This window comes from Lacerta agilis, chromosome 7 (genome assembly GCF_009819535.1).
Source record: "Lacerta agilis isolate rLacAgi1 chromosome 7, rLacAgi1.pri, whole genome shotgun sequence".
Classification (NCBI taxonomy): domain Eukaryota; kingdom Metazoa; phylum Chordata; class Lepidosauria; order Squamata; family Lacertidae; genus Lacerta; species Lacerta agilis.
Genome location: NC_046318.1, coordinates 69099337 through 69125303, shown reverse-complemented (window position 1 = coordinate 69125303; position 25967 = coordinate 69099337). Strand labels below are relative to the sequence as shown.

The following is a 25967-nucleotide window of genomic DNA, read 5'->3' as shown; positions in this document are numbered from 1 at the left end:
CTAGGATGTTGGGAGTTTGTGGGGGCAAGATACCTTAAATTCCTGGGTCCAATAAAAGTTAGACTTCATCAAGATTTGGGGAGTTAAATGTTGCAAAACACTGAACCCCTTGGTTAAGCTTATGTTAACAAGCCAAGCCTGGTGACAGCTAGCGTGAGTATTAGGGGGACAAAGACAAGTGATAACCTAACAAAACATGAGCCATCAGGACATTCAGTGCCAGACAGCAAGGGGAAGGGAGGGCCCCTCCTCCAGCTGTGTGTCCCCTCCAGCTGTGTGTTAGCAGGCAGAGACAAAAGCTTGTAGGATTTGGATTATGTAAGCCCAGGAAATCATTTGAGTCAGCAGCAACAAGTGAGCAGGGGCAGAGGAGAAGGCAGTTGGTCGGTTTTATGCAACAGAGAGGATTGGGCACAATGGGTCTCTTTGAATCTGATACTGTAGCAATGGAAGAAGAAGTGGTCCCTTAGGATGTGAATGCTCTGAAACCCCTCCATCTAGGCTTTGGTTATATATATGTGTGTGTGTAAATAAACTATATATCATAAAGTCACCCAAATACCCACTGTGCCTCATTGTTCAAAGGGAAATGAAGACCTTAGGTAAAGTGCCACTTCACTTCCGGAATCTCGCGCTGCTCATAGAGATCAGGGTGGCGTATTTAAATCAAGGTCAGTCTTAAATAACGGTATTTAAATCAAGGTCAGTCTTAAATGTGCACCTCTGTTCTATCCATAGATCACCATGGTAGTAAATCTCCAAGGACAAAGGGAGATATCATGGATTCTGCTTCAGGGGTAGTCTTGCATCACTCACTAACTAGTTCTGCTTGGCATGTTCCAGAGGTGACATATTTGGCCTTGGGGATAGAAATAGATTTGAATGTACAAATAAGGTTGATACAAAGGCATTTTTTTAAAATTCAACTTCATTCATCCTTCTTCTTTCCAAATAGTCTGCCTCTCATGTTTAAATAACTGTTAATTTATAGCACGAGCGGATCATAAGAGGGTATCCTGGTTTGGCTGACCAAAATTATTATTACTTTAATTGTCTTGTAATTTTACGAAAGCACAATTTGACTTTTCTCCCTTTTTCATAGAAGATACCATAAAACAGATACACAAAAGAGCATTTACAATACAGGGAAGGTGGGGAGGAGATACTGTACAACACAGGAGAGAGAGAGAGAGAGGCAGATATCATATTGAGATGTTCTACTGCAAAATATCACAAGCAAAATACATTTACAGCGGAAACACAAATCTGTTTGCTTCTGTGTATGGTTCTTACATAATAAGTTACGTTTACCATTTTAGCGACAGTCTCAGATTCTAATGAACAATTCCTCAATCAAACATACATCTGCGGGTTTTTCACCATTTGCTCAATACATGGCAGTCAATAAACATTGTTAATTCTTAATCTGTTTTCATAAATGATATTTTAAACATGACTATATAACAGCTTCTGTTATTTCATCATGCTCAGCTGTAGGCATATCAAGGTGGGGCCAGTTTTCTACCTGAAAGCACTTGCATTCCTACACCCCGCTACATCTTGCTTGGGAGCCCAGTTCACCCCAATCCTTTCTTACCTTCCATGAACTCAGCGGCCTGTGCCCCATTGACCTGCTACTACTTATGTATTTCCAATAGGTTTACTTGATTAGTCACCTGATTTATTTCACGGCTGTAGAGATGGCGGGGTCCCCTGCTTTGTTGTTGTTGTTCAGTCGTTCAGTCGTGTCCGACTCTTCGTGACCCCATGGACCAGAGCACACCAGGCACGCCTATCTTTCACTGCCTCTCGCAGTTTGGCCAAACTTACTTACTCCCCTGCTTACTGGTGGGCAAATCTTTGTCAATTTATCAGCACTTATTAGGTGCTGGCTTCCTATTCTAAGTGGGAAAAGAGTATTCACCAATGCAGGCTATCTGGGAAACAGGCCTCCAATATTGCGTTAAAGATACAATAAAGTTATCAGAAGCATTGGCTTGATTTTCCTTGAGTTGAGCTATTTTACTGTGCCCAGTTCCATGCCTGTTTTTTTTTTTTTTTTTTCCTTAGTAAGTATGCATAGGATTTCTGCCTTGAGCAGGTTAATTGTTCCATCACGGGATGAAGAAAATTCAATATCTGGTCAACCAACCCACAACTTATTGTCTTGCAAAGGTTCATTAAAATACAGGGTGAGTCTTTTAAAAAAAGGCCCCATGGAACATGTGTACTCTGTATTCACGGGGCCTTTTTTAAAGGACTCACCCTGTATATTATAGGATTTTCATGAGTGCCCAAATAAAATGGGGGCAGGTAGTATATGCTAAATAAATAAATCCACAAGCCAACTATGCCTAATTCTGAAGAAAGTTACAGTGCCATCTTGTAATGTCTACTCAGAAGTAGGCTCCTTTGTATAGGATAGCAGCTCAAAATGTTCAGTATTGCGTTGCTCGGTTTACTGTATTCTATATCTCCTGTTTCTCTGAAGTTAATAACAACTATTTTGGCTCTCTGGTTGCAAAAGAAAGAAGGGAGAACTCTGCTTCTGGATTAGAGCCTGTCGCTCCAAACTAAGGATGCATTTAACAAAACCAGAATCTGGAATCAACTTTAATAATAATAATAACAACAACACAGCTGTGTTTCAATTAATTTTTTTATTTACATGGGTGATGATCTCCAGTATATCCTGGAATTGGAATCCTTTTTAGGGCACTCAGTTATTTGGCATAATTGCCAATCTGTATGGACTTTTATTTTAATATATTTATGATAGCCTTTGGCTAAAGAGTAGTGCTTCAATTGTACAGCAATAGTCAGCTTGCCTGAAGAGCTTTGATTATTATTTTTCAAATAAAATAAATCTGTGTATCAGGATTATTTACAGAAGTGTGATGGACTAGTTTTTTTAAAAGAAACTACTAGGAAAACAAACACATTGGATTATTTTATTTTCTGCTGTATAACTAACTATTCTATTGACTGTAGTGTTCATTCCATAAATACAGTTGGAATTGCTTCTGCAGACATCCGCATCTGTTTCATTGATTGTTCTGGTACTTGTGTGCTATGACCCCCAGCGCACAGTTGTATTAAATAAATAAATAGTTCACCCATTTCCTTTTCAGCCTCTTCACACTTAAGGTTAAATAAGGTTTGACATATCTTCTTATTGTCTTCATATTTTGAAACAAGTCATCCAAAATGATCCCAAGAACACAACTTTTACTTGCGTGGCAATGTCCCTCCCCTCCCCTCCCTGTGGAAATAATGACACAGATGCATTATGTAAATTTTAATGGGTGTAAAGGCCACAACTTTATTGGTTACGGACGTTGAGAGGTATTGGCTTAGGCATTGGACCCTATCAGCTATATCCGACCCCAACCCGTGTGTTGGAAGTCATGGAAGGGTTAACCACCAGTAAGGAGCCCCAGTGATGTACATCGACCGGAATTCCCCCTGTGATCACTGTTAGGGGCGTGCCTTAGGCCCTCAGCTCCCCAGGCTTCAGACAGGGCCTCGCCCCCGGAATCCTTTAACGGAATACCCTTCAATTGAGGGGCAGTTGATGATGCTAACTCCCCATCTCACTTCTATGGAAATTTTCCAATGCCTAACCACCACTCGAGCCTAATGGGCTTGCCGCCAATACCCTCACACCCGCAACCAATTCCTAATGCGCTCAATTATATCTGCCAACCAAATATCATTCCCTGCTTCTGAAAGATGCACGCCATCATCTCGATACAGGGTAGCCTCACAGCGTTTTATGTCCGGGTGACTGATCACCTGACCTTTCAGCATCATCACCTTGCGCGCCACAGTGGAGTCCAAAAGCCTCCTTGCCTTGTTTAATGCGATGGGGCAGTGCCCATCATGCCACCTGCGCCTCTGAAGTAGCGAAGACCATAAGAGTGTCAAGCCTGGAAAAGTGGCCAGCAGTTCATTAAAGTCCTCAAAAATCTTCCACTTCAAATCAACGGATTTTCGGTAGGCCAAGTCATTTCCCCTGAGCTGTATGAGCAAGGCATTGGGGGAACCCATTGAGGCCGCCCTGGCCTTTAGGGCTCATCCCAGCGCATTCCCCTCCTGGTGATCCAGGACACTTTAACTTTTTGCGGAAGGCTGAGATCGTAACCAAGACCCAAGCTGATCGCCCGTGCACGCGCCCAGTGGACTATGCTGTGGCCGCATATCCACATCTGTAGTAGCTGATTATCTGAAACAAAGGAGAGACAACAGAAGGTCAGGAGAATCGAAGTCTGACTACCGGGAGGCCCGCACATACTCCTTGTAGGCATCTGACTTCCACCGCCCTAAGTCTTTAATCCTTTCAGCTGACAAGCCGAGATATACGGCCGTGGTGGCGGCACCGATTCTAAAGGAGTGGGCAGCAAACTCATCGGGTTGGAGTCCACATATGGCAATAGCCTTGCGCATCACATGTGTAAACTGGTGGCACGTGAGGCAGGAGCCGTCATCCTGGTGAACCAGAAGCGGCCCAGGACCGTCCAGCCTTAAGTAAAGAAATCGTCTAGTGTCCTTTACCGGGCAAGCTCCCTTGTGCCCGGCTGCCAACAGGCGGATAATGGCACCCTTCCCACTTTGGTCCGTCTTTGAGTGATGGATATGCACTAGCATGTGTGATCAGGTCAATGTAACATCCCCTAACAAGATACCTCGGGTGCTATGTTTGAGTTGGCCCTCACATACAACCTCCCCAACCCTGAGCGCCCCAAAGAAGGCTATAGAATAGGCGGCAGAAAAGAGTCGTGTTTCGAATTTGGACCAACATACACTCCTTAGCTGTTTATGTATTCGGCATAGTAGGTCAAATGTTATGGGCCTCCGGTTTTCAATGGTGGGAGGCTGTAACCTGTGCCAACCCTCTAGCGCTCTCTGTACCAAGAATTCTGCACAGAGATTAATGGAATAAATTGCCTTGCAGAAGAATGATATTGCTGCTGAATGAATACTTAAGGTCTTTGCTGCACGGCCCAACTCTCTTAAGTGCACCGAGTATCGTAGGACTTCCTGCTTAGTGGGGGGGAACCTCAGGTCTGATCTCACTGAATTCATTAAAATCAGACCACGCTCTTTTATAGGAATTTAGTGTGGAGGGGGCCACCGATGCCAATACTCCCTTCAGGATTTCTCGCTCCCAAGGTTCCAAAGAGGAACGGTTCTATTGACTGTAGTGTTCATTCCATAAATACTGTTGGAATTGCTTCTGCAGACATCCGTATCTGTTTCATTGATTGTTCTGGTAATTGTGTGCTATGACCCTCAGAGCACAGTTGTATTAAATGAATGAATGAATGAATAAATAAATAAATAAATAAATAAATAAATAAATAGTTCACCCATTTCCTTTTCAGCCTCTTCACACTTAAGGTTAAATAAGGTTTGACATATGTTCTTATTGCCTTCATATTTTGAAACAAGTCATCCGAAATGATCCTAAGAACACAACAACTTTTACTTTCGACAGTGTTGTGCAATGATTAGTTTTGTGTCCCAAAAGGACTTCTGGCTAAATTTGGGGTCTGTTGTAGCCTCAGGGATCTTAGAAGGTGAGAGTCAAGAAAGACACTGATCATTTCAGGTAGGAAAACTGTTTTTGTCCCCATTATAGCAGTCTATGGTAAAGCATCCTAATGAAAACTCATGCTTACATGCACACACACACACACGATCCAGTTGGCCAGACTAGACATGGCGAGTGTAGAAGCCAGAGGCCTGGTGGGAGAACTTCGCTGCTTCATTGGAGTCTGCTGTATTCTCCAACTCTCAAGTTTCTTCCGGTTGGTTTTATAGGTTATTGTGAGTCTGAAAACATATGGAAAATGTGTCTGGCAGTATATCACCAGAGACTATGAACATGACTGACATTGTGTCAACAGATTTTGGGCTAACCAGTTGCCCTTATCTGCTGGCTCAGTCCGTTTTCCTGGCTCGCTTGGGTGGCCTTGGGCCGCATCCTGATAAATGTGGTTCATACGGTCTTGCTCTCATAATGGCTTCTGGTATTCTTCCACTCTGCTGAAGACTTCAAACACTAAGCCATCTTTTATTTTCCTTGGCTTCAGGCCTAATAACTAACATGGAAGCCACTCATGCAAAAATCCACACGCTTATCCCTCTACGTCTGTCAAGTGTCAGGCTAGGACTAGGAAGACTCAGGTTCAAAATCCTACACACCCACCAAGCTTACTTGGTGCCTTTGGACCAATCACCAACTCTCTCCCAGTTGTGAGGATAAATTGAGGCAGTGGGGAGAACCTTCAGCTTCTTGTAGGAAAGATGTATTATGAATATAATTAAAATAACAAATAAGTTAGTACTACAAACTATAAGAAAAACCACTTTATTGGAACCCAGTAATATGTCAGCAAGGAGAAAATACATTTGAAAAATACATTTGGAGAAAATTTCACTCTTTGCAGCATGTTTCCATTGTCCCACCCCCACCCCCACCCCACCACCAAAAAAAACCCCTCTACCACTTACACATATGTCATGCAAAGTTCTGCAAATTAGACTGAGGGCTTTAAGCTGGCTAGTTCCTTATATAGTGAAAACAAGGAGCTGCAAAATGAAACAGAGGCACCGGCCATATTAATCTGTGATTTACTGCCGATAGGACAGAACTGCCCAGTTGTGCTACTACTTTTTATGAGTTCTCGTTTAAAGGCAGGCCATAAAATGGATACTAGCACACACTCTCAGAAACTTTTTATATTAATTTTGGTACAGAATTCTACAGAGGCAGCAGGTTTTGGGGGGTTTTTTAAGTCACAAAAACTAGTTTAGATGTTTTATTTATCTGGGGCTTCTCGGGGCATCTCAGTTGGTGTGTCAGGATAGCACAACATTTTTGATGACTTCAGCAATGCTACAATGGAAGTAGGGTAATTCTTTGGTAACTCATCTTGGATTTCGACAAGTGCAATAAACATTTCAAATTGCAAAATGTTGATATACCTTTGCCTTTCACTCGTGTGAGGCCTGTAGTTACCTTCAAAGGGACCTTGTGTTCTAATAAACATTTATCAATTCAGCGACACATATAATGCACAATCTTTTGAAAAGCTACATATTACCCAGGAGGCTGCTTGAGATGTTCTAACAAAGCACCACGAGTGAAAGTTTTCTCCCTCCCCCCCCCCCCAGTTATACTTCTGCCTCTGTTTCTGCTTCAGACACTGGAAGGTGATGTGCTATCCCTTGTGGGGAGATGCATGTTCTGCCAAGGTATTGGGAGAAAACATATTGTTATTCACTATCCAATCTCCAAGTGGAGGGAGTTCTCAGGGGTTTCAGTTTATAACTATTTGGTTTCCTAGGAATGAAGGTCACTGGAGACTTGTGGTGTCTTCGTGATATATGGTTTTATTTACACATATGTACAGGCTGAGCATAAGATGGAAAGCACATAGCAATAACTCTTCAACAGATAATGATCTAAGTTTCTAGGACCTCCCTAATGTAAAATACGCAGGATTCAGCACAGTGTGAGTCAAGCCTCTGTGTCACTTCTTAGCCCAGTTTTTAAGACCAAGATGTCATTTATCCTTCTCCATACAGATACACACCTTGCTGACACCAGCTCTAGTTCAAGGAGAGGGAAGGCCTACTCCCATCCGCTCAAATTTCAGAATCTTCAGCTAGTGGTTTCTGTGGCACACTTTTGTGCAAGCTTAACATAATGAAGTTGATACTTAACAGACTTGGGTAGAGTACAAAAAAAGAAAAGAAAAGAAAATGAACCACTCATCATGGAAGCCAGTGGTAGAATGTGGGTGCCCTTCAGTGTTTTGAATTGTTATTTTAATCAGTGAGAAAGTATAGATTTCTTTTCATGGTCCTTTTCATTTTCTACGAAGACTGTAAACGAAATATATAAGGAATTATGGCCATTACACAGAAAACCTGTTCATGAAATATCCATGTTCTAGACAAGTTACTATTACTGATAAAATTGCTTTTTAAAAAAACCAATATTCTCCTTTCCAGATTGCTACAACTTGAATTACTGATTTCTAAGCTGTATTTTTTAAAGGATTTTGCAGAGAAAATTATCAAAACAAGAAGGCTGGAATAGTCATGACTGCATATACAATAGAAGAAACTGTGAAATGGGTACCCAGAATGTTGTGACAGATGCCTTTCTTGTTTGAGTTTTCGAAAGGCTGTGTAGAACAGGGGTTAGTATATTAGATGTGGCCAATAGTGGTAGGTGGGGTGAAGCCACAGAGCTTCCTTCTCAACACCCAGTGTCTCTACAGCTTACCTGCATAGCACAGGTGGGGGAGTGCAGTGGCAAGTACACAGGTAGGAGCACCAGATGAGCTCCACTAATGTGTCTGTGCAGCCATCCACTTGCCACCACTCTGGCCAAGTAAGCTATTGAAGCTTCCTCAGCCATGAAGCTTACTTGGTGTCCTTGAGCCAGACCCAATAGCTCAGATTTGCCTACCTCACAGGGTTGTTGTGAAGACAAAGCTGGATAAGTCTCAGTATGGTGCCATGAGCTATTTGAAAGAAAGCTTCAAATAAGATAGATAGATAGATAGATAGATAGATAGATAGATAAATAGAATAAACAATAGTATCCTTAACTGCAGTAGCTACTGGTGTTGGCAGTTCCGGCAGAGCTGTGCTGCTCTCTTGACTTTCCAACTTTGTGCTGTTGCTGCTTAATAAGATGTGGAGGCAGAAGGCAGCAGGGAGCTTGGCCTGGTTCAGGCAGACTCCCTGTTGCCCTGCCCCTCTCCCTCTTGGCAATAGTGTGTGGCATTGGGAGGCCAGGTCAGCAACAGCAGCACTGCCTATGTTGCCCTGACAGTCACTACTGCTCTGTAGTGAAGGAGAAACTGCAGTGTGCTCTTTCTGCCTCTGTTTGGTTAGCATCTCAGCAGAGACACACAATCCCCTTCATATCTTATGCCTCTCGCATGATGAGTAGGACAATGTGCAGGCATATGCTAGCCTTGCTGTTTCTGTTGCATCCCTGTTGCCCGTCCCATAGCCCTCCACACATTGGAAGGTAAAAGTCAGTAGTGTGTTCATGTAGGCTCCCTGCCCTGATCTTCAAGGGTTTTTAAATTGTGCAACCAGCCTACAGGACAGAGAACTTATCCTTCCAGTGGGTGGATGTCAGGCTTCAGGGAATCGGATCCCTCCCCAGTGGCAGTAAATAAGCAGATCAAACAAAAGGAGCATTCTTACCATATAAGTTCTTTAATAGTCACAGCAAGAGAAGAATGCATATCTCTCTAAAAAAACGGTGTTGCTCCCAGTAAAGGTTCACACCCTCCATCCCCATTAATCTATGTCACTCCTATGTTGGGTAATCTGAGCTTGTTGCTGTTGCTCTTTCTGTTCTATCACTCTCAAAGCCCGGCTAGTCCTAAGAGAAGGGGGGGTCAGGAATGCTTTCAAAAGACAATGAATCTGCCAGCTGTCTCTCTGCTGATGTTCTCTCTTTTAGCTGTTCCTCACCCAGTATTTCCCAGCTTTTCCCTTCTGGACTATGTCCCTCTACAAACTACTGTTCTAAATCATTACTGTCCTCCTGCCCTTGGAAAGGTTCAGGAGAAGGGGGGGCAGCTCCCACCATTCCTCCTCAGTCCAGCCCTGACAATGGAGGGCTGTGGGACTGCGATGGGAACATGGCAAAGGGGATGGGGCCATGGTAATTCCTTTCAGATGAGAAGAGAATACATTAAAAGACCTTCTGTGTCAGGCAAAAGGCATGAAGGCAAGTTTCAAGCCTCCTGCTTTTATGGTAACATCTGTGTGGTGTTTTGTCATTTTGATTTTATCAGTATTGCTCATCTTCTTCCAGCTGCATTTTTTAAAAAAAATGTCCTTGTCTAAAAGCAGTTATATTCCAGAAAGTAGGGTTTGAGACACAGGCATTAAACATGTTTTGTGCTTCCTCACAAATGCTATTACACCCCACCCCTTAAAATAGCCACATACCCATATAAGGGGACTGCATTTTTAATCTGCCTCTGTGTTTAATTGAGGGGAATACCTCAAACTTACATAAATATATAGTAGGCTCAGGTGAAGATATCAGTGCATACGCATGTCACATGCTGTCTGGCCCTAAGATAAAATTCTCTTTCCTTGATACATGGCTTAGTGAATGGTTTTTGCCTTTTGAAAGTAATACTAGGGTGCCGTGTTTGTGCTTGCTTTTGAGGTGGCTGAAGGGTGTTTGTAAATGCCCTCAGCCTCACAGTGATGAAGTAAGTTCAAATCCCTGCACCCACCCGGAATTCTAAAGTGCCCCAAGAACGGGGGAGATCTCTTTCTATCCAGGGAAAGAAAGCTCCAGATGAATTAGCGGGTAGATTTCAGCACAACACTAGTAATTATTTAAGGCAAGAAATAAGGGGAAAACAAGATGTAGCTGCATACTGCAAACATCTAGTTTGGAACTAAGAGAAATGCAAATCTACTTATGCAGAAAAGGAATGAAAGGCTATGAGAGCTGCTTCCAATTTTCTTGTGAGCCATGTTTTTATGTTCCATTTTTTTCCTGTTTGCAGAGTGTTTCAAATGCCTGCTTCTAAGGCAATTTCTCAAGAAATATTCTGAGGTAGTAACAGTGTATGGCATTATCGATCCCTTGGCAAATGCTTAAAGAATGGTTGGAGTGACTGTAGTGACTTTCATATCAGTTTCCTGTGTTGGGAAGCAAAGAAGTTAAATAAAAGCTAATGGGGGGGGGGGGAGAGAATCATGTGGGTGGAAGTCAAATGCTAACTCTTATTGATTACAAAGCAGAAAGGCACCAGATAACAATGAGAGCAGCATCTTTTCACTATTGCTTTGCAGAACCTTTGCATTAGCCCACTTGTTTGGGAAGTGGAAAATTTATCTTTGGTTATGAAGAATAATGACTCTTGCACCATTTCTGCAGGTGTTTATGGCCCTGTATATCTGCAAGATGCTTCAGCACACTTTTTGTCCCCAAACTAGTATACCATATTTTATGCTATTGATTTGAAGAAAGCATTTTGGGTCACTTCAGATGCCCATTTTATTGAACATTTATCCTGAGTTTTTTTGTAGAATGGTTGCGAGGGGTTTAGATGATGTCAGCTATTTACAGAGCATTCGGCCTGATTCGTTTGCAGGGAGGTTTGTAATGTCGAATGAACCAAGTACTATTCCACACTTTCCAATACATTTTCCTGTTACTTTTTTCCTTATCACAGAAAGTTCATGTTGTTGTTGTTGTTGCTGTTGTTGTTGTTGTTTTGGGGGGAAGCTCCAAATCAACTTTAATTTGCCAGTCTATGATTGAAATGGTAACAGTGCAGAGGTCCCTTGGAATTCCTCCCTTACAGTCTACATTGCTATCCTTTCAGTACTTTTTTCGTCCCTCTCCATTTAGACCTGCTAACTTTTTAAAAAACAGACTTTGAGTTGATTCCTAACATAAGATAAGTAAAAATAAACCATTCAGATGCATATGTAGACTAGGGACTGGTGACGTAACGCATGGCATCCAGTCTCCCCAGGCCACAGAAGGAAAGAGTGCAATTTGAAAGTGTGAGCATTGGCTTCTCTGCTTGGAATATATCTGGAAGAGGTGGGGTGGTTGCTTTTGGCTGTGTGCACAGACATGCCTCCGCACTAAGTTCCTGAACAACATATGTCCGCACTAAGTTCCTTGAACAACATATGTCTGCAATGCAATCAGGACTTTGGAAGATATTTATGTTCTGAACAGATTCACCTTTGAAGGTTTGCAGGTGTCTAGCAAAAAAGGAAGCAGCCAAAAACATTCCAGCTGATACTCTAGTGGGGATCCTTCGCCATCTGTGCAGCCTTTTGGTTTCAAATCTACTTTCCTTAAAATACTACAAATTGTAACACACATTGGGGCGAGCAGATACAGAGTATAATGCATCCACTCACACCCTTTAGAAGAGGAAATTTCAGTAGGGGAAGCTTTTACTCAGTCTTGAATGCAAATCACATCTCCAAATTGTCTACACTATGTGGGGAGAAAAAATAGGGAAAATTTCACCAAATTTTCTCCACGAAGAAAATAAATTCTCCCAAGTCTCTTGGGAGCAAGGCTGAGCTTTGCTAGTAGCAACAGCACTTTTCCCAAAAGTAGATTTGCTTTGTTTTGCTGCTGCTATGAAGGACACCAGCAACCAGTTTCATCATTTACAATATCTAAAACTTAGGATAATTTTCTGGCTTTGTTTTCGGGGAAATGGCACCTGCCACAACAAATGGTAGTCAACATTAAGAGAAATTTCTGGGGATGAGAACACATAACATATCCAAAATAATTATCAGAAAAAAATGTTTTCTGATACATTTTGCCCCATGTCTTGCATTGGGTGAAAAGCTACACCTGCCAAAGTATTTCTTGGAAGTGGCCATTGGTCTTGCTTGCTATTTTCCATTATCACCTTCCCTCTTCTTTTATCTGGAAATAGACAGTAATGAGTGAACAGGGAGCTATGAAATCTGAGAGTTATTGGAGAATGGACTTTCTCTCTTCCCGCAATACAAGTCAACAACTATTTCTTCCCAAGATGAAAGTATCTGTCTAAGAAAACTGTCAGGGTTTGGAGAACATGAAATGAACAAGCATGATTACACACCAATGCCAATCATAGTTAATGCTGATATGCGTCTTATGTAGACTGCAGATTGTGAACAAACTTTGGTAATGAGATCCTGGTTGATGTTAACCATGGTTTCCACTGTTACATATATCTGTAACAAGAAGTCGTGATTAGTGCTGAGAAGATAAGCAGAAGGGACATGCTGGTAAGATAAATGGAAGAAGTGCAAGGAGAAGGAAAGTGCAGCCATTTCCCACCACGTTTTATAATGAGCCAGACAGACAAGAGAGAGACAATTCACCAATGTTTTTTGATTATTTTAAAATGGGGAAACGACCCTATAAACACTTTATTCCTCAAATCCACAGTAATATTTCTGTGAGCGCAGAAGAGATCTTCAGTGACTTTTTCAGTATGCATAATTTAGACTGTTGATAATATTTTATACCAAATTGAAAACAGACCAAAGGAATTATTTATGCAAGGGAAAAATAGCCTGCTGTGTAAAGATAAATATTTTTTATAATTTATTAATAATTCCTATCATGACAAAAAAGAGAGAGACAAACCTCATGTATTAACACAAAGGCAATAAATCACTGTTAAGAAGCATGAAGTGGCCAAACTACTTGTTAAGTTCTTAGCGCTGAAAATATTTGCAGTGACATCCTGTAATTTCTAAGTCTTCTGCACATTAATTTTCTTCTTAACATTTTTGTTTGTATTTAAGCTTTGGCTCTCCATTATGCTTTACTTCTCATTCATGCATTTCTTCAATTTATGTGTCAAAGCAACACATCAACTCTGACTATGTGAAGTGCATAAGTCTCGCACTCCTACAATGGCAGGATTCAATTCAAGTCAAACATGGCACTGAAAACTGTGATCTGGAGTACCCAACTTCAGTGAGCTGCCATAGACTGTCCTCATATGCTGTCTAGCTGTCTGTGACATATAATTAAATAACTGTTACCATTCTGTTCATAGCAGCAGAGTGCCTGTTTTTGATATGAGACTCAGGAAGGTGGTCAAAGATGTCATAAGTAAGAGTTCCAAAAGACAGCATAAAGTGTCATTTCAGAAAAAAAACAATCCCTTGCAGTGCCAAATATTTCACATTATAGTTGTAGTGCCATGACAGGACATCTTTCTGGAATTGTCATTGGAAAGAACCCACATTGCTTTGCAGTATCAAAAATAGTCATTTTCACAGCAGTGGAGCTGAAATCTCAGCTCTGTTGGAGGAGTAGTGCTTCAGCATCTGGCCTTGGGCAAATCCTCCTGCTCTTTAATTTAGATAAATTATTCAGGGATCAATTAGATAGTAAATATTTCTAGAAAACAAGCTTCTCAGTTCCTTTCTTTATTTCAAAACAGTGGTTGCAGAGAACATCCAACAAATATTACAATATCTTTAATATTTTACAAACATCATTTCTGTAAAGGCATTACTCACAAAAAGTAGTTGCGTCAGTAAGTTGGATCCAGAGAAATACCGAGGATGGGGTATGGGTGGTGAAAGTTGACTTTCCTGCCTGTTTTTCCCAAGGCAGTTTTCTGAGCTCCCTGAAAAGACTTTTCCGAGTGGGGTAGTCTGTGGCACAGGCGGAAGGGCTGATATCTGAGAAATGGGTGAAGGAGTTTATAGGAGGCTCAAGGGTCTGGATTTTTTCTTGGGGGTGGGAAGCATTGGCTTCTGCCCACTCCTTCCCTCATGCATTTTTCTAAACCAATGTGACTAGTCAGGGTTGTAGATTATGGCTTTAAACATCTAAACATGGTTTACTTGTTAAATGTGTATTTTGAACATTTGTAAGTAACATGCCTCTCATCTCTGCTGCAGTGTGAAATTCTGTTACAAAAGTGCTGGACCAGAGTGCTGCTGGGTTGTTGTTTTAAAATTCTTTATAAGTTTGGGTACTTTGAAAATGGGTACATATAGTAAGGTTTGATGGTTTGTTTCTCTGTCTTGCCTTGGGTGATACATTGCATCAGTAAAAATTCAGCCCTGATATTCTTTCTGATGGGTGGGAAATCAGACAATATTTAAAAAGAAAACGTGGTCACAGTGAATGAATGCACAGTTGCTAGAATTAATCTGGGTTCAAGGGAAGCCTCTTCATTGTGAAGGTGTTTGCCAAGAGATTTGAATGTGTTTCTGTCAAGTCAAGCTTCTCAATCTCACCTTTTCAGTTGGACTAGATAATAAATATCATTGTGTTTAAACTGGTATAATTCTGTACAGTAACTGAAGACAGCAGAAGTGATACTGGCACCATAACTGTGGTAAGTCTGGGGAAGCTCCATTGTTGGGCGAAGATACTGACCCCTTGTTAACTAGAAGTAACATACCCATTGCTACTGTACAAATCTACAAGATGGTTAATACTGTAATAACAGAGGGTAGCACTCCTTCCAGCAAATAGTCTGCAGCAATTGTTAACATGCCAGCCAATTTTGTATTTATTGTAAACACTGAACAAATGCAGCTCAATCACACTAAAGTAATTTTTACTGAAGCTGATTACATCCGCAGCAGCACATCCAAAGAAAACACACACACACAAAAGTAATTTTTTACTGAAGCTGATTACATCTGCAGCAGCACATTCATAGGAATTAAATTATCACCACTTCCATTTATGGAATTATCATCATGAAAGTGTTTCACTCTCTTATAAATCTGATAAGGTTGCTTTCTGATGACATAGGACCACTCTGCTGATTGCTTCCATAAATGCCTACTGCTGCTTGGTGTAGCTGAAATTACAAATATCAGAACATGGGTTGCTTCTACACCAGACTGTTTTCTCTGGGAATCACACTATTTTGTTGTTGTTATGAAGTATTGTGAGGAATCTAGATAGTGTCCCTTCAATGCCTTATGGTCCATTGTTCCCCCTCTTACCCTTTAGTTTTTGAGGTGATATTTTGGCTGTGCGCAGAAATGCTGCACCAATCATGAGTGGACTGGCAAAGTACAACTTGCTTAACTTACCATTATATGTCACTTTCCCCATTACACTTACAGCTCACTTCTGTTTGCAGCTCTTGAGAGAAAAGTCCCACTGCTACCATGATTCAGAGCTCTAGCAGAACACAGCACTGCCATTTAAATTTTTTAAGATATATATTACAGCACTTGTGCTGCATTGTGACAAGGAAAAAGTGGTGGGGCTGCTGATGTGAGCTATAAGTGTAATGGGAGCAGAGTGGTAAATCTTTTCCTAAAAAGACAGTGCATCAAAATATCTTAAAAATTAAAAAAAAATTCCTTCCAGTAGCACCTTAGAGACCAACTAAGTTTGTTCTTGGTATGAGCTTTCGTGTGCATGTGTGTTCTTCACACGAAAGCTCATACCAAGAACAAACTTAGTTGGTCTCTAAGGTGCTACTGGAAAGATGATGATGATGATGATGATTATTATTATTATTTTACTATGGCAGACCAACACGGCTACCTACTCAAAATATCTTGTAACTATATTGTTAGTCGTTCTATGTTGCCCTACCTTACTGTTGTTGTTGTGGAAACAGATTCTTCATCTGAATGGTAATACAGTATAACCATTAAAATCCTCAAGAATATTGGTAGCATGTTTGGTAAATGGCATTATATATATATAGCCTACTACAACTGCTTGGAGGAAATCAGCCTTAGATAATACTCAGTTGTTAGTTTTTGTTTTAAGATTTTGTGCTCTCGTTTTGTATTTTTATGTTGTGAACCTGCCCTGTGAAGGGCAGTATACAAATTTTAACAACAACAACAACAACAATAATAATATGTGCATATAGATTTTTCCTGAAACAGCAACAGAGTCCCCAGAAACCCAGTTACTTGGTTTGCTATGTGTAGTGATCTCAGTTTCTGTTAGGAACTCATGTTTCAAGTTCTGATCTTTCATTACAAAAAAAATGCCTGTTTTCAGACAAAATTTAGTAATCAGCATGTACTGGTAGTCATCAGGATGTATTGGATTGAGTGTGTACCAGATTTTAGTTTTGGTAGTGGCTTAGTTACAATCGTGCATAAATTGCACAAGCCCTATTTTGAAGGAAAGATGAATGCACAAATGCCATGTTTTATTTATTTCCCCAAATATTGGGAAAACTCCATGACCCCAGCGAGTGAAGGTCTAAGGGCTGTGAGAAGGGATAATTAATTTGTAATTTCACCAGTGTTACATTAAAACTATGCACACATCATTACAACATTATAAATTGCAAAGCTTTCTTTAAAAAAAATCATTTTTTGTTATGAATAAATTTAGCCACAATCAGAAATGGTACTGTTGAGTATTAGGAAGTGCCTAATCTTCACAGTTTGAAATACTTGTAGTTATGATTGTATTTTAGATTCATAAAAGCCTAATAAAGCTTCACGGTCTGATGGCTCAGCTGCCTTGCAGTGGGAGGGAAACTTCAGACATAGATGTTCATCATTTGATGATTGCAACATAATGTTATGACTTGCAGGTGTGAAAGAGCCATTACAAATATATCATGTCAGGCACAATGATTTTCATTTCACATACAGTATATGCTATCAATTCATGTGCATACATGGATGTATAAACCAACCCTGAGCCATACCTTTCTGATTGGAGCTGGATGCACATTTGACGGGGTCTCCAGCAAAGTGCCATCTCATTCAACATCAATGATGCCTTCATTGTGCTTGCCTGTGATTGAAAGCAGCAGTATTGTAATCTGCAGTGAGGTGGCTGTGACATTCCTGCCACTTTAAATTCACCACCGTACTCCAAATGAAACATCACATGTCATTGTGTGGGGGGGGGAATCATTAGCTGGTGCCTTGGATACACCTGCAACAAAAGGTAGAATCTTAGTTGACAATGCGTAGCCCGTTGAGCACGATTTAGGTTAGAGAGTCAGTGTGGTGTAGTGGTTAAGAGCGGTAGACTCGTTATCTGGGGAACCGGGTTCGCGTCTCCACTCCTCCACATGCAGCTGCTGGGTGACCTTGGGCTAGTCACACTTCTCTGAAGTCTCCCAGCCCCACTCACCTCACAGAGTATTTGTTGTGGGGGAGGAAGGGAAAGGAGAATGTTAGCCGCTTTGAGACTCCTTCGGGTAGTGAAAAGCGGGATATCAAATCCAAACTCCTCCTCCTCCTCCTCCTCTTCTTCTTCTTCTTCTTCTTCTTCTTCTTCTAGATGTAAGCACCCACGAACCCTCAATAGCTATAAGAATATGTCTGGATATGTCTGGTCCTGATGCTAGTTCTTGCTTTGATAGCTAATTGGAGCTGCTCAGAAGCTGTTACCCATTTTACAATTTGTTTTTAAGTGTTTTTTTTTTGTGGTAACCATAAGTAAGGACCCCTGGACGGTTAAGTCCAGTCAAAGGCGACTTTGGGGTTGACTATGGCGCTTTCAGGGTGAGGGAGCTGGCATTTGTCCACAGACAGCTTTCCGGGTCATGTGGCCAGCATGACTAAACCACTTCTGGTGCAATGGAACACCGTGACAAAATCTAGAGCCCACGGAAATGCTATTTACCTTCCTGTGACAACAGTACCAATTTATCTACTTGCACTGGAATGTTTTCGAACTGCTAGGTTGGCAGGAGCTGGGACAGAGCAACGGGAGCTCACCCCATCGCGGGAATTCGAACCACCGACCTTCTGATCGGCAAGCCCAAGAGGCTCAGTGGCTTAGACCACAGTGCCACCCACATCCCATAAGTAACTGTTTGAAGCTACAAACCTAAACTCACATGCCTAGTAGTGCGTGCCACAGAACAAACATAACATGGATACTGATACCTCAAGGCATGCAGATAAATTGGTGCTGGTGTTTAACATGCTGTGGTGACTAGAATGCTGAGAAATATGTGCATGTTTAAAATGGGATTTTTGTGTATTACCTCTCAATCAACTATAATTGCACAACCTGAATTTGCCAGTATGTGACTGAATCACACATGGAAGTGCCCTGAGATGTAAATTGCTCTCTGGTTATTTCCGTTTGTATATATATATATGTGCTTTTTTCCAACCAATTTCAACATACAGTAGGTTGGAAAAAAGTTATATGGGAAGTAAGCCCAAACTGGAAGTTATGTGAAAATAAACTTGGGCAAGGAAAGAGAAGTGAGATAGATATTGTTACACAGGAAATAAAGGCCAGGAGATTGAAATGTTAAATTACAGGTGGGGAAATATGAGCATACATGGAAGGCAAATTTCAGGGCAGGAAAAATCATTTATAATTCCATATAGAAAAGAGTGGCACTTGTCTTGTTTTATGTCAGAATATACATGTATAGGATTACACTACAACTTATCTTGATGTCCTTTCCGCCATGTTGTGTCTGTATAGCATTAATGAAATAACTAATGCTTGCTCTGCAAATGGTTGGTGTCACAGCTGTATTTCTTGACTTCAAGTAAGCTATTTAAAGAAGGTTCCTGTCTACATAAAACGTTTTACTTTTAAGGAAATAAATCATTCCAATCACAAATTCTAAATTGCCACCTAATCTTCTAATAAATAGATTCAGTATACCACTAGCTTAGAACATTTTTAAGAAATAATACTTGTGGTGAGTAATCTGCTATAATAAAGCACAACCATTTTCATTGTGGGATCTGCTTTCTAATAAATTGTAATAGAAGTGTAACCTGTCAATTTAACGATAGGATTTCATTTAAATGTATTATGTCATAAATATATTCCGTGTCTCCTTACCTGGGTGTAATCAGTCATCCTGATCCCAAATCAGTTGAAGTATATTAATATCCGCAAACTAAGCAGGACACATTTTCCTTCTTTATGTTCTTGAATCCCTCTTCTCTCTCAAACTAGATGCATACCCAAGTACTGTACAAAAAGTGACTGACAATTGATCCCAAAGCTCAGCTCTCCATTGCATGCTCATCTAATGACTCCACATTAAATAAGCCCTTATTCACTAAATAAGGGCTTCTAAATAGCGTCACATCACATTCAACACACTGCTTTCCAATGGAGACCATTCACATGCCCCACTGCAAGTCACTGGAAATAATGAGGGGTGTTGAGATATTTGTGCAGCTCCCACAATTGAACTTTAAATGTGAAATTTCAAATGAGCTAAAAGCTTTGTGCTGTATTCTGCATAGAACGAACTAGCCATAAAATGTTTAACAACTATATTCTAATTTGATGGCTCGGGCTTATAGAAGACACATTAAAAATGTTAATATATGCAAAGTTTTTAGAGAGTCTCAAACCACCATATTCCATGAAAGCCTAAATAATAAAAGCAATACATCCAACAATAATTTCAGCTTTCATAAAACAAAACGTAATTGATTCCTTTGGTTTTATAGAAATTATATATGCAAATTTGTTTATTTAACTAAAGGGGAACACATTTTCTGTTTGTTGGGTGATATATTTGCATTTTGTTTTTGTTGATTTCCGAATATGGATAATATCTTGGTTTTCAATTAATCTGAGTAATTAATTAATTTTTGTTTGTTTAAAGTGATGCTTATTTACATAAGTTCTATTGTTTAGAGAGTACATAGACGGCTACTGAGACTGATTTAATATCTCAACCTCACTTTTGTGAAAATATGTGTAGAGTAGAAAGTAACTGGGATTGTGTATATTGCACAACAAACCTTATTATGAAAAGTTACTGATTATTCTGAATACTGATTTAAAATTATTTATTGGGGTTCACATGTAAAGTCCTGTGGTGATTTGAAACTCTAGTTTGGGATTTTGCAACCCATGGTGCTGCTTGCCTTGTAGCTTTCAGTTATTTCAGTCAGTGCATTTCAGCATACAATTTGCACTGATATTCTGTAGGGACTGAAACAATGACCTTTCTGCCCATAATGTCAGTTTGGGGCTTTGTCCAAGCTCAGATCTAATGTAGGTGCTTTTTACACCCCTTAAAGACCAGATAATGAGGAAAAGACTTAGTGGTAGTAATATGTATCTCAGGAATTAGAAAACTGTGACATTCCAGATTTTGGTGGACTCCAGATCCCATCAGCTGCAATCAGCATGGCCAATGGGTTAGGGATAGCGTGATCTGTAGTCCAACAAATGAAGTGGCACAGGTTCCCATCCCTGCCGTAGTAGATAATATTTTGTTTATTCTCTAGGATTTCCAGTAATGTGCAATGTGGAAAGCCTTACAGCAGTGATCTGTGGGTTCCCTCCCCCCAATATAGGTAACATAACTTGACAAGTACAAAAGCCCTAGTCCAAAAATATGAATACAGTGGTACCTCGACTTACGAAGTTAATGCGTTCCGAAGGCGCCCTCGTCGAAATCTTCGTAAATCCAAGGCGCCATCTCCAAACCACAAAAAATCGTATGTCGAAAAAAACGCATTCAAAACTTCGTAAGTCAAGGTATCGTGCCGCCACTTTCCCTTTGCAAGTCGAAAAATTCGGAAGCGGCGGCCATTTTTTTGCTTCTGGAACTCATTTGGAAGTCGAAAAAAAACTCTTCTACGATATGATTTTACAAGTACGATGGCTAATTCTCCGAAAGTATGCAGGTGGGTGCAGACGGGGGCATAACAAAAGTGGAAAAATATATGAAATATAAAAAAGAAGATGGCGATTGCTCATATGTGACTCTTGGATTCAACCAGACAAGGGGGAAGGAATGATTTGGAAGTACAGACTTAAATCCACACAGCGACACTGTTTGCTTTGATTTATCTTGCCTGTTGGACATATCAGAGGCTGTGAAAATACTGGAATGTGAAAGCAAAGGACAATAGTTACGATAATAGAGCCTCTGGAATTTGAAGCATGGGAAGCCTTAAGTAAAATTTAAAATAATAATTTGGTTGATTTGGAACCTTTCTTGTTTTATGGATAATTGGAGAAATAATTTGGAATGTAATTTGGAATGTTTCATATGATTTTGTTTTATTGGAAACCTTAATAAATATGATTTGAAAGGGGGGGGGAAAGGAAGTCGAAAAAAACATAAGTTGAGTCGCTCGTAAGTCGAGGTACCACTGTACATGCATACATACATACATACATACATACATACATAAACAGAGAGAGAGAGAGATTGAGATTATGTGCATTATATCAAAATTGTTATAGGAATTATCAGATTACAGTTAGTTGTCTCTAAGTTAACATTGATACCCTCCAACGACCTGAACAGTTGGCAAACCATTTCATTTTCAGTTTAACACCTGGCTAGCTTTAGATTTTCCGGCAAAGAGGTAATTAAATATTATATTTTGTACCTTCAAAAATTATTTTAGGAATGCTGCCAGAGTTCTTTATGCCACAATTTAGTGTTGTGAATTATTTGGCCCCGGTAATGGAGCAGCATGATGCTAGACATGTATATTATACCACTTTTATATGGTCCTGAGGACTCTGCCCTTGGAGAGTGCTCTGACCGTGGTACCAGATGAGTTTTGTGGGTAGATGGAGGAGCCTTTGGATCCACTGGATCCAAATTCTTCATATTCCCTCAGCATGTCCTTAGAAAAGAGAGAGTATGGCAATCCCATTACGACAAATCGGAGGGAAAATCTAGAAAAGAGAACTAGAGGAGCACTGTTAATTAACACACACACACACACCTGCACACACACACACAAATTAAAATATTTATATACCACTTTTCTGAACAGCCCCCCCTCCAAAGCTGTTTGCAACAATAAAAAAGTATTAAAAATAAATCATTACTAAAGCAGACAATAAAATGGACTTAAAACTACACATTACTTAGGAGTCCTTTGAGACTGAGAAGCCTTTGAATTTGGTTCCTCTTCCTCCTGGGATTCTCACTCACCTGCCCACTTTGTGTTTGTCTCCCAGATTGCATTCTAATTTAGAAGTGTGTTCCAGGCTCTGTCATAGGAATACTGGTCTCTGAACAAAACCAGAAAACTATCCTAGTGTTTCTAAGTTGGCATCCTCATGCCTCCGAGGCTTTCTCATGCTATCCCTCTAGCATATGCAACTTAAAAGTGAAGCTCAGGCTCGTGATGCAGAAGTAAACCCCACTGAATTCAATACTGTCAGTTGTTTGATTTACTGTGAATAATGACAGGTTATAATTGCAGCTGTCATGTTATATCTGCATTTCATTTTTTTTAGTGATAATAAACAGCTCCCCACCCCCTTTGCATCTATCTGTATGAATTCTTAATATGTTTGTATGTGCATGAGCTTCTGCAAACAAAGTATGCTTAAAAACAAAAATGTTATAGTTTCCACTGCTCACACGAAAATGGTACAAGGGCAAGAACTCAGGCCACAGAAGTGAAATCATACTGGATAGTTGTTGTTGTTGTTGTTGTTGTTGTTGTTGTTGTTGTTGTTGTTGTTCAGTCGTTCAGTCGTGTCCGACTCTTCGTGACCCCATGGACCAGAGCACGCCAGGCACGCCTATCCTTCACTGCCTCTCGCAGTTTGGCCAAACTCATGTTAGTAGCTTCGAGAACACTGTCCAACCATCTCATCCTCTGTCGTCCCCTTCTCCTTGTGCCCTCCATCTTTCCCAACATCAGGGTCTTTTCCAGGGAGTCTTCTCTTCTCATGAGGTGGCCAAAGTACTGGAGCCTCAACTTCAGGATCTGTCCTTCTAGTGAGCACTCAGGGCTGATTTCTTTAAGAATGGCTAGGTTTGATCTTCTTGCAGTCCATGGGACTCTCAAGAGTCTCCTCCAGCACCATAATTCAAAAGCATCAATTCTTCGGCAATAGTACTGGATAGTAGTTCAAATGATAAAATTGTTTCAAATAATCTCTTCTGTAGATGGATTTATTTATAGAAGTTTATACGTCAGATGAAGTATATGCACCAGGACAGGGCCCTGTTTCGAAAATTCTTCTTCAGCAGATAGTCTTAGAGTCAACGTGTACTGGTAGATCAAAAAAATTGTTTCCACTACTGACGCATAATAAAATTCTTGACTCTGACACTTTCGTTTAACTTCAGGTTATTAAAAAGGTAAAACTTCTGCATTTAAATTGGAAAACTGGCCTTAGGGGTTCTATTGTATTACAAGAAAGGGGTAAATTATTGCCCCATATACTTCCATTATTTTCTTTCTTGGACAAATGACTTGTTTATATAAATAAAATATGAGAGTCTGAAAAACATGTGGATTCCATGCTGATAAAGTAATATAAATGTAGATGCTTTAACCACATGTTTTATTTTTCCCACTAGGTTATCCAGATTAATTTTGAAGAATTTGATCTGGAGATTGGCTATGACACACTAACAATTGGCGATGGAGGAGAAGTGGGCGATCCCAGAACTGTCCTTCAAGTGTAAGTCGCCTTAATTTACAACCCAATGGTTTAATATTTTTGCTCATCTTCTATATACAAGGGAGTTACTTGTTGCAATATATCAGATTAATTTCTGTAAAGCCGGTGTTAGCTACTCTACTTACCTTCCTGCCATTTCACAGGGATTTTAAGATTATGTCGTTTGTAGTACGTAGCAAGAAGAAAGGCAGCAAAAAATGGCACAGACTGGGGGCATTACTCCTGTGATGGATTTTGTGTTGAGTAAAGTCTGGACAACATGTTAGTTTTTTCTGCACCGCCTTTGCCAGATCACATTTTTTTTTTGAAAAAGATAAAATTATAAAATACTAGTTGCTTTGTTTTGCTTTCTTTAAATAAATAAAATCAGTATATATATATTTACTGGAAACCGTGGGAACAGGATGCTGGACCAAATGCACATTTGGTCTGATCTAACAGGGCTCCTCTTAAGTTCTCATGAATTTCATTTAACTGGTTTGCGACATCAATACTTAATATCCTGGGCTGTAGGCAAAGAAGATTTCAGGATAAAGTTGTTAATGAATGACAGGTGGTATTGAAATATATCATTCATTTGACAATGAATTTCAGTTTCGAACCACAATCCTAAATTCCACCAACTCCAATAGAATTTTCTCTTAAGCATTTGGGGTTTGATACTGATAGTGAAGTGGGATATGGGAAGATAAGCTACGATGTAAAACATTTTCTTCTTTAAGGATTCTGATTTACTAAAAATGAGCTATTGATCACAGCATGCCAAGTGTTTGCTATGTTTAGTTCCTAGGGCTGGATTGAGGAGTTGTTAGAAATAAATGAGTGTTGTTTACGCCGTGGCTTTTTGAAGAAATCTTCTTACAAGCTTGATAATGTGCATGGCTTGTTTTTAGACTGCTGAAGTTGAGTGTAGGTTATATTATAACTTTCAAATAAAGAAATTCCCTAAACTATATTATCTTTAAAGTGGGGGTGTGGTACACAAAAATTATCTACAAAGGCTGCTTCCTATAGTCATGCCTTGCAATTTTGAGAATTCTGTCTGTCTGTTTTATTTATTTCTAGAATTTCTTGTGCAGCTGAAACTCATATTTATTCTGTTCTGTTCCATTCTAAATGAAAATGAAAATTTGTCTGTGTGTGCCTCCTTAACCTTTTCACATACACCCATTGTATGCCAACTGGAAATTGTACTAAAAGGTAAAGAAACCCCTGACTGTTAGGTCCAGTCGCAGACGACTCTGGGGTTGTGGCGCTCATCTCGCTTTACTGGCCAAGGAAGCTGGCGTACAGCTTCAGGGTCATGTGGCCAGCATGACTAAGCCGCTTCTGGCGAACCAGAGCAGCGCACGGAAACACTGTTTAACTTCGGCTGGAGCGGTATCTATTTATCTACTTGCACTTTGAGGTGCTTTCAAACTGCTAGGTTGGCAGGAGCAGGGTCCGAGCAACGGGAGCTCCTCCCATCATGGGGATTCAACCTGCTGACCTTCTGATCGGAAAGCCCTAGGCTCCTGCATTCCCTTGGAAATTGTACTAATGCTTATGAACTAGATATTGTTGAAATCTTTTACAATTTCATAAGGGATAAAATGTACGTGGGGCACGTATTAGCAAAATTCTGGAAAAAGTCTAGATCAGGGTTAGAATGTGGCCTTCCAGACCTCAGCCAGTGTGGTGTAGTGGTTAAGAGCGGTAGACTTGTAATCTGGGGAACCGGGTTCGTGTCTCCGCTCCTCCACATGCAGCTGCTGGGTGACCTTGGGCTAGTCACACTTCTCTGAAGTCTCTCAGCCCCACTCACCTCACAGAGTGTTTGTTGTGGGGGAGGAAGGGAAAGGAGAATGTTAGCCGCTTTGAGACTCCTTCGGGTAGTGAAAAGCGGGATATCAAATCCAAACTCCTCCAAACTCCTCCTCCTCTGTATGTATCCCTTAGGACTTGGACTTTCCCTCCTCTTCTCAGGCCACTCTTCTCACTGATATTGCTTTTGCCTGGCTGGAATGTGTTCTTGAACTATTATAATACCTCTTGCTTGCCTGAATGGAGAATGGAGAGGGCT

General features: G+C 40.4%; 1 protein-coding gene across 4 annotated transcripts in view; it reads left to right on the top strand.

Annotated features, from left to right (window-relative positions):
• The window catches only part of CSMD3 (CUB and Sushi multiple domains 3), a 567871-nt gene that overhangs the window by 310858 nt on the left and 231046 nt on the right, over window positions 1-25967 (top strand). For all 4 annotated transcript variants that reach the window (XM_033155765.1, XM_033155768.1, XM_033155767.1 and 1 more), the window contains one exon: window positions 23802-23905. In XM_033155765.1, the coding sequence (XP_033011656.1) occupies window positions 23802-23905 (104 nt within the window). The remainder of the gene's footprint in view (window positions 1-23801; window positions 23906-25967) is intronic.